The sequence below is a fragment of the Mus pahari genome, chromosome 10 (genome assembly GCF_900095145.1).
Source record: "Mus pahari chromosome 10, PAHARI_EIJ_v1.1, whole genome shotgun sequence".
Taxonomy (NCBI): Eukaryota; Metazoa; Chordata; class Mammalia; order Rodentia; family Muridae; genus Mus; species Mus pahari.
Window position 1 is genome coordinate 35,898,002 of NC_034599.1, and position 8,826 is coordinate 35,906,827.

Consider the following 8,826-nt stretch of genomic DNA (forward strand, 5'->3'; position numbering starts at 1 on the left):
AAGAAAGAAAGGAAGAAAGAAAGAAAGAAAGAAAGAAAGAAAGAAAGAAAGAAAGAAAGAAAGAAAGAAAACACACGTTAATGTTCAATGTGGCTAAATATCTGCTTTCCTTAATATTATTTTTGTTTAATATACTGAAAGTAAATGATTTTGGACGACTTACATGTTTAAGTAAAGTAATTCATACTTTGCTACAATTAGAAAGGCAAATCTACTAATACCGGTTTAAATCATTCTGGTTTCAATTTTCCTGAAGGAATGCAGTAAACACATTCAAGTCTTGGGCAATCAGGCCACATGCTGCAGTTTTTAGACATTGAGGCAAAATTCTCCCCACCCCACCCCACCCCCGTGAGGCAGGGTCTCACTCAATCCTAGGCTGGCCTCAGACTCAAGGTTTGCCTCTTCCCTCACAAGTTTTGGGATTGCACACAGGAGTCACTATCTCCAGCTGAATAAATCTTTAAAACTGAATACTTTTGTTTTCCTTTGTTGTCGTTTTTTTTTTGGGGGGGGGTGGCGTGGGGGAGGGTTGTTTTATTTTGAAACAGGGTTTCAATGTAGCCTTAGATAGCCTCAAATTTACTTTGTAGACCAGGCTGGCCTCACAAAGGTAAACCCGTGTCTTTCCTCCCCAGTGTGTGTCAGTGTGTTAAGGGCATGTACCACCTCACCCAGCCCTAGAAGCACATACTTTAAACTAGGCACCAAGGCACCTATCTTTAATTCCAGTACTAGGGAGGCAGAGGAGTGGGTGGCTAGGAGGACCATCTTGGATTACATATAGTTCCAGGCCAGCTAGATAGGGAGACCTTGCTTTAAAAAAATAAAATGTACACTTAGAAACCCCCACACTAAGTAGTTCTTTTATATGACTTTTTTTTTACATTGATTGATTGATTGATTGATATATGTGTAACATATGCACCAGGACAAGGAACAAAGTGCCTGTGTTGGGTCTCACCTTCTATCATGTGGGTTCTAGTGACAGAAGGCAGGCTTGGTAGCAAGTGCCTTTACCTGCTGAGCCATCTCTTTGGTTCTTTTTTTTTTTATTTTGTTTTGTTTTAGAAATTGAAATTATTGAATTGAAATTTTTGTGCTAGAAATTGAACCAAGGCCTCAAAATGCTAGGCAAATGCGGACAATAACATTATCCATAGCCTATCCTGAAGATGATTGATTTGCTGCTGCTCTTATTTTGGAGGGGGGTGTGTGCATGTGTAGGGGCCTGTGCACGTGTGCTCATGGAGGCCCAAGGTTGATACCAGCTTGCTCTGGTAGCCTCTGTTTCCACCTGCCAAGCTCTGTAATTACAAAGTGGCCCATTTTTCCTACTATCTGTGATACCCAGCTTTTGGTACCACATAATTCTAACACAAACCATTTAACTAAATTCTTAGCTTCAGTTAGATAGAGTGTAAGACTCTGGAGAGCCTTACCTTACCAGGGACCCCTTGAGTGAACCACGTGGAGCCGGGAAGGATGCAAAAAGCAAGAGGAATTTATTGTTCCAGTGCCCTGGGGTCATCCCAGACCTGAGGGAGAGGCGGAGACCCCTAGCACCAGTTCAGCGAGTTTTTTAATATGGTTTCCAGGGGTAGAACAGAACACCAGCAACTAGGCACAATATGATTGGCGGAACAGTGGGAACAGTGTATCCTTTAAACTGATTGGTCTTTAGAGAATGAGGAGACAAGGACTTTCCTGGTCTGAAGGTGAGCAATGGTCAGCCCTGGGGAATGTGTCCCCACCGGCAGGTCCGTTCCTGCCCTGTGGTCTGAGAAATGCTAATTAGCCTCTCCCTTCCAGAGGGGGAAGGGTGTTTCACGACCTTCCCAAAGTTCCTGAGCTGACTTTTTCAAGAGCAGCACAGTAATTCCAACACTCTCAAAGCTGAGGCAGAAGGATCCCAAGTATGAGGCCCGCCGGTCTTGCCTACATAATGAGACCTTCTCAAAAGTAAATACAAAGCAGGCTGGAGGGGTGGCTCAGCTCAGCATCTGTTGCTCTTTCAGAGGACACAGGTTCCCAGGACTCACTCACACTGTGGCTCACAACTATCCTAATTCCAGTTCCGAGAGATCTGAACTCTTCTGACTCCCACAGCACCAGGCATGCACATGACACACATACATACCTGAATGTAAAACCCTCAAACACACAAAAAATACATAAATTCTAAAACCCTTAGAAAGTGAAAAAACAAAACAAAAGGCCGGCTACCTTAGGCTGATTTACTTAGTATTTGCATACTAGCTAATAAATTATAGTGATCTGAGTAGTTCCTTTGGTATTTTCTTTAATTGGTGGTACCAGCACACTACTCTTATGAAACAATTACCTATGATGACCTAGCAGAGCAATTTTACAGATTAAAGCCTGCTTGTGTAAAGCCTGCTTGCGCTGGACCTGGTGGTTCAGGTTTGTGATCCAAGGGACTCACAGGATGAGACAACTGAAAGTTGAAGTCTCCCGGGCTGTAGAGAACTCAGGCCAGCCTAGGCAGCTTGGTAGGACCTTGTGTCCGAATTTTAAAGGATCTGTCCATATAAGGAACTGCTATCAGAGAATACATATGTCTATGAATCCCATTTGTCTTCTAGACCCAGTATAAATGTGGGGCCCCTGGCCTTTCCTTATTAGACAGACATTAAATAGTCAGGGCATGACAAATTCAGAGTTTCCATGAACTAAATGTTCCATAAACCCAATGTCCTAAATGTTCTGACACTTCCAGACTTAAGAACCCCCAAGGGACATAAAGGAAGCCAAACGATAGACAAAGTTAAAAAAGAAAAAGTCCTGCACATTTTATTTAACCTCTACGGCTCTGGAGGCTTTGCTCTATAGGAAGAGAAGCAGAATTTTTGAGTGATATACACACTTGTAATCACAGAACTCAAGAGACTGAGGCAGGAGAATTGCTATGAGTTTGAGACCATCATGGGCTACCTACTAAGTACCAAGACAACATGGTAAGATGCGGAACAGAAAAAGAGAGGGGGCTGAAGTCATCTGTTACCACACAAGAGAATGCCTGGAATTTCAATTCCAGAGTCCAAACTCTTTCCACACCCTGAAGCTGCTCACCAAAGCAAGATTTTGTGCTCCATACTGATAAGACATTCTGGGGCTGACTAACGTCTCTTGGATCTCAGGATTCTGAGACACTGTGAAAGACAGCCACACCGGTCCCATCTTCAGTTAAATGTACTTTATTTCCCTTTTCTATGAATGTTGGGATTTTAGGTAGTATAAAACAACGTCTTTAAAAAAACAGAGAGAGGAAAAAAACAAAAACAAAAACAAAACAGCCAGGCGTGGTGCACGCCTTTAATCCCAGCACTTGTGAGGCAGAGACCGGCAGATTTCTGAGTTCAAGGCCAGCCTGGTCTTGATGATGACCTTGTGATTTACCAGTTTAATCATTTATTTAGCCTTTCCTCATCTACAAAATGAAAACCATGCCAAGTCGTACTCCTTAAGATTTGAGGTAAATTTGCTGTTGTTTTGAGTTGTAGCTCAATTCAAATCCTCTTGCCCCTGCATTTTGAGTGCAGACATGTACTCCTATACCTGACCTTGTCATGAAAATTAAACCAGCTGTGTATGCCACACACTTAAAATAGAGCTTAGCAGTGTTGTATGCCACATGACAGGCACACAACAGTGTAAATCATTATTCGATTTTGAGTCAGAGCCCCATGCTCCAAATTTCTCCATTACAAGTCCCAAGCACGTCTGTCACATCTGTAGGGACCTCTGTCCTATCTGTGGGGACCCCCCTCCCATCTGTCAGTAGCGATACTGTTACCCTCTTGTCTTGTCGAGAACCGAGAACCGGCCATCTGATTTAGCAACCCTCTGGGTCTTTCATTTGGTGTGTGTGTTTGTGTTTGTTGACAGTATGTGTGCTGTTTGTATTCTTTGTGACTAAGGCGATGTGACTATTTAGATGGTCAGTCTTGTGCGGATCCCATGCAGCAATGGCAGCCACAGACTCCGGAGTGCTACTGCATGTCATGCCCAGGATATCATGATCCTCTGCATATCTATCATGTGTTTCTTTCTTCTTTCAACCCCCTCTTCCCTCATGCTTCCTGAGTCTGGGAGGTGATACAACATCCCTGTAAGGTTGAGCACCTATCAGTTGATTGAACTCAGCATTAACCGCCATTCTCTGCAGAGGGAAGCTTTTTTGATCAAAGCTGAGGCTGCACTAATCTACAACCCCCTGTCCTGCAGGGCCTGAAATGTCCCCTCCCCGCTTTCTGTCCCTTGATAAGTGAGATTATAGGTCGGCCCCTGAGATGCCTCCGCTGGAATCTGAAGCCTGGTGCCATTAAGACTTTGTACCAGAATTAGTCAAGTCTTTTCCCTGTGAATGGGGGTTCGGGTGAGATTCCTGGAAGATCTCAGGCTCAGGCTCAGGCTCATGGCTGGGAAGGTAGAAGAGTGCTAAGGAGTTGTTAATTTGCTGGAATTCCTATTTTTCCACTGGCAAGAGGCTTCAACTGGATCATCAGGCAAGGGACTGCTCTCCCCTTCTCTTATCGTTAGCATTTCCTGTCTTCCCATCCTGCCGCAGTTTGACTTCTTTTGAGACTGGGTTTTGCCGGACCCACGCCTTTAATCCCAGCACTCACAGCACTTACTCTGGAGGCAGAGGCAGGCGGATTTCTGAGTTCGAGGCTAGCCTGGTCTACAGAGTGAGTTCCAGGACAGCCAAGGCTACACAGAGAACCCTGTCTCCAAAGACAAAAGAAAAAAAAAAAAAAAAAAAAAGAAAGAGACGGGTTTCACTGAGGTGCTCCGGCAAGCCTTTGTTTGGGCAGGGCAGGCAGGCCTTGAGCTTTCTCCTGTTTTAGAGTCTGGAGTAACAAGTGTCACAGGCCTGCACCACCCACCTCCCAGAACGTAAGCCTGTGAAACAGACTCAGGCTCTAAATTTTTAAAAATCTTACTTACAGACTGACAGTCTCATATACCCCAACTTCTGTCTAGCCGAACTTTGGATCCTTCTCAGTGCTAACTAAAAGCTTGAACCACCACACCTTAGCTTTAAAAAAAAAAAAAAAAGTGGAGAGGGCGATTCCAAGAAAAACCAGTTGTGTCTATTCCTACAAGTAATGACTCTGTCTTACTTTTCCTCAGGTTTCTAATATGGGGGTAATACATACCTTAGAAAATTGTTTTGATATTTATAAGAAGCCCTTTACATGTAATGTACGCTTTAGGTGAGCGAAAAGCATTGTATTAAAACGAATTTCTTGAACTGTTAACAGAGTTACATCCTTGTACATCCTTCCATGAACTCCAAGCCAACATTCCTCCCAAGATGCAAATACCAGAAAAAAAAACTTAGTGATTACTAGCTTTTGACAAGGACAAAGAGTCCCCGGTTTTCTGCTAGCCTTCCTCACGTGGTCTGGAGACCTTCCAATTTAAATCCGCAACAGTATTCTTTAAAAAACAAACAAACAAACAAACAAAACCAAGAAACCTATCTAATAAATAGCTGCACTCCCTGCCTATTTGAAAGGAAAATGCTAGAGAGACGGGTGTGACGAGGCCCGGAACGCCCAGCCTCCAGGCACTGCGGTTTCGGAGTCTAAGCACCCGCTCCGGCCGTGGGCTCAGTCACGTTTTCAAGGACTCTGCGCGGTCGGGCGTTTAATTTTTGGTAAAAGTCAAGTCAGGAGAGACATTACCTCATGTTACTGAAAATAAAAAAGGTCGCGATCACTCTATCAAGGACACGGGGCTGCCGGAAACCAGGAGTGCGAGTGCCTAGCTCACCCACAAAGGGACAAAAACATTTATCTTTCGTACATTTATTCCATTAACTGATGAGTCTGGTGGGGCAGACAGGGGACAGAGGCCACGCTGTCCGAGTCCGGAGGTGGGGAGGGGTCAGCAGAGAGGACTGGGCCAGGTCTTTCACGGAGGATCACAGATGAGGATCCTGGGGACATGTGGCGAGTCAGGCAGATCGAGCCTCCACCGCACTGGGGGGGAAATCGAGGTGTCCCATTTTGTGTGGGTGTGGGGGGGACAGCCAGGGGGATGGCGCGGCGACCCCGCCTCCCACGAGCGGGACAGCAGGAAACAAGAAGCCTAGCAGTGCTCCTTAGTCTCAGGCTCGGGAACCGTGGGGTGGACCAAGGCCGAGGCCGGGAAACCGCCGGGCTCAGGGAGAAGGACCCGGGGTCGTGTGGGGGAGGGGCGCGACAACCTTCGCAGCCATTTTGTCCTCGCCCCACTTCCGTCTTCTCTTCCCGGACTCCCCCCTCCCTCCGGCTCTTCTCTCCGGCTGCCCGGGGTCCCAGGAGGCGGGGATCCGGCCGAACGCTGCTCTCATTGGTCCGTCGCAGAGGTACCCGCCCTCCTCCGAGGGCATCCTTCCGCCCCCTCCCGCCTGCGCGGCCGGGTCGCGCACGCGCACTCGCCGGCGCCCCTCGCCCCTCCCCCAGCCGCTCTGAGTGACAGAGGACTCCCGCGCGCGGGCTCCCGGCGCCCCGCCTCCCCCGCTCCCCCCGGGCCGTTCCGAGAGCGGGGGCGAGCGTGAAAGTTCCAGAACGCCGCGGTCGTGCGTCATCGCGAGGCGGGGCGGGGAGAAGGCGGGACTACGGCGAGCGTTCTGACTGTTCATTGGTGCAGCCCGCGAGGTCCGGTCGTCCATTGGCTAAGGAGCTATGATCGGCGGCGGGATGGGGCGGCACCCTTCTGGAAGGTTCTAAGACAGGGTATAAGAGAGAGGGAAGCGGGCGGAAACCGGTCTCATTGAACGCGGAGGCAGCTGCCGGGCATTCGTGTGGTCTCGTCGTTAGCGCAGCCGGGCCTACACGCAAGGTGAGGGATGGGACTCGGAGGTTTGCGGGAGGCAGCAGTGGTGCAGGAGTCTGCGGGGATCACTTAGACGGCGGCTGAGGCTCAGGCTGGCGCCGCCGGAGACGGAGACTGCAGCAGAAGGGGAGGATGGGCTGAGTCAGGGCGGCGCCGCCATGGCCTTGAGGCTCCGCATCGCATGGCGGGGGAGGGGAGCCGCAAGCGCCCAGGCCTCTTTAATCTTTAATGACTGATTTCAAGGAGCGGGATTCTGACCGGCGGCCATGGGGCAGGCGACCACGAGTTGGAAAAAGGGGGTCCTGCCTCCCGCAATGCGCGGCCCGGGTGTGGGGGGGGGTCGCTCGGAGGTGGCCACGTGCTCGACCATTGTCGCAGACCTTTAGCACAGATGGTTCCTTGAGCCTTGGGGCGGGCTGTGCCAGGCTTGGCACAGCTCACCCCCAGTGCTGCCATGAGCCTGCCGCATGGCTTCAGGAGATAGGTCCGGGTCACCGGGCAGACTGGGAGCCGGGAAGTGACTGCTTAGCCGCCCCCCTTTTTCTTCTAGCAACCATGTCTAAGGGACCTGCAGTTGGCATTGATCTTGGCACCACCTACTCCTGTGTGGGTGTCTTCCAGCATGGAAAGGTGGAAATTATTGCCAATGACCAGGGTAACCGCACCACTCCGAGCTACGTTGCTTTCACGGACACAGAGCGATTAATCGGGGATGCGGCCAAGAATCAGGTTGCAATGAACCCCACCAACACAGTTTTTGGTAAGTCGCCAGTAGCTTTGTGCCGTTGGTGTGTGATTAAAAGGGATGGGTGGCAGGGGATTTTTTTCGAATGGAGAAACGAATCTGCATTAATTGCAGCCTAAGAGGTTATTGCAACTGTTTAACTGGTAATACAAGGCCACAAGGTATTAAATGTGGACCTTGACTTCCTGCACTAGAGCTTGCACCCATCTAGACCAAAATTTGCAGTGATAAGTACTGTGATGAGGTACGTTTAATATTTTACAGATGCCAAACGTCTGATCGGACGTAGGTTTGATGATGCTGTTGTTCAGTCTGATATGAAGCACTGGCCCTTCATGGTGGTGAATGATGCNGGCAGGCCCAAGGTCCAAGTGGAATACAAAGGGGAGACAAAAAGTTTCTACCCAGAGGAAGTGTCCTCCATGGTTCTGACAAAGATGAAGGAAATTGCAGAAGCATACCTCGGAAAGGTGGGTGTTTTAACAGGTGCCATTTGAGAGAGGTGCTCCCTTTAATTCAAACATCCTGACCAGTGCTGGAATTTGCCAACCAACCGATTGTGCAATTCATTGTTTTCTAGACTGTTACCAATGCCGTGGTCACAGTGCCAGCTTACTTCAATGACTCTCAGCGACAGGCAACAAAAGATGCTGGAACTATTGCAGGCCTCAATGTACTTCGAATCATCAATGAACCAACTGCTGCTGCTATTGCTTATGGCTTGGATAAGAAGGTAGGCATTTCAGATCAAGTACAACTTTGTTAGGGTTACCTTGCCAGAAACAGGCCTGAGCTAAGGGTATTTTTTTCTTGACAGGTTGGAGCTGAAAGGAATGTGCTGATTTTTGACTTGGGAGGTGGCACTTTTGATGTGTCAATCCTCACTATTGAGGATGGAATTTTTGAAGTCAAATCAACAGCTGGAGACACCCACTTGGGTGGAGAAGATTTTGACAACCGAATGGTCAACCATTTCATTGCTGAGTTTAAGCGAAAGCACAAGAAGGACATCAGCGAGAACAAGAGAGCTGTCCGCCGACTCCGCACCGCCTGTGAGAGGGCCAAGCGCACCCTCTCCTCCAGCACCCAGGCCAGTATTGAGATTGATTCTCTCTATGAGGGAATTGACTTCTATACCTCCATTACCCGGGCTCGATTTGAGGAGTTGAATGCTGACCTGTTCCGTGGCACACTGGACCCTGTAGAGAAGGCCCTTCGAGATGCCAAACTGG

General features: G+C 48.5%; 1 protein-coding gene across 1 annotated transcript in view; it reads left to right on the plus strand.

Annotated features, from left to right (window-relative positions):
* Positions 1-6,748: 6,748 nt before the first annotated feature.
* Positions 6,749-8,826, plus strand: part of Hspa8 (heat shock protein family A (Hsp70) member 8) — a 10,170-nt gene continuing 8,092 nt past the window's right edge. Inside the window, 5 exon segments of the mRNA XM_029543313.1 lie at positions 6,749-6,855; positions 7,400-7,609; positions 7,859-8,064; positions 8,175-8,327; positions 8,412-8,820. Of these exon segments, the coding sequence (XP_029399173.1) occupies positions 7,405-7,609; positions 7,859-8,064; positions 8,175-8,327; positions 8,412-8,820 (973 nt within the window). The 5' untranslated portion in view covers positions 6,749-6,855; positions 7,400-7,404.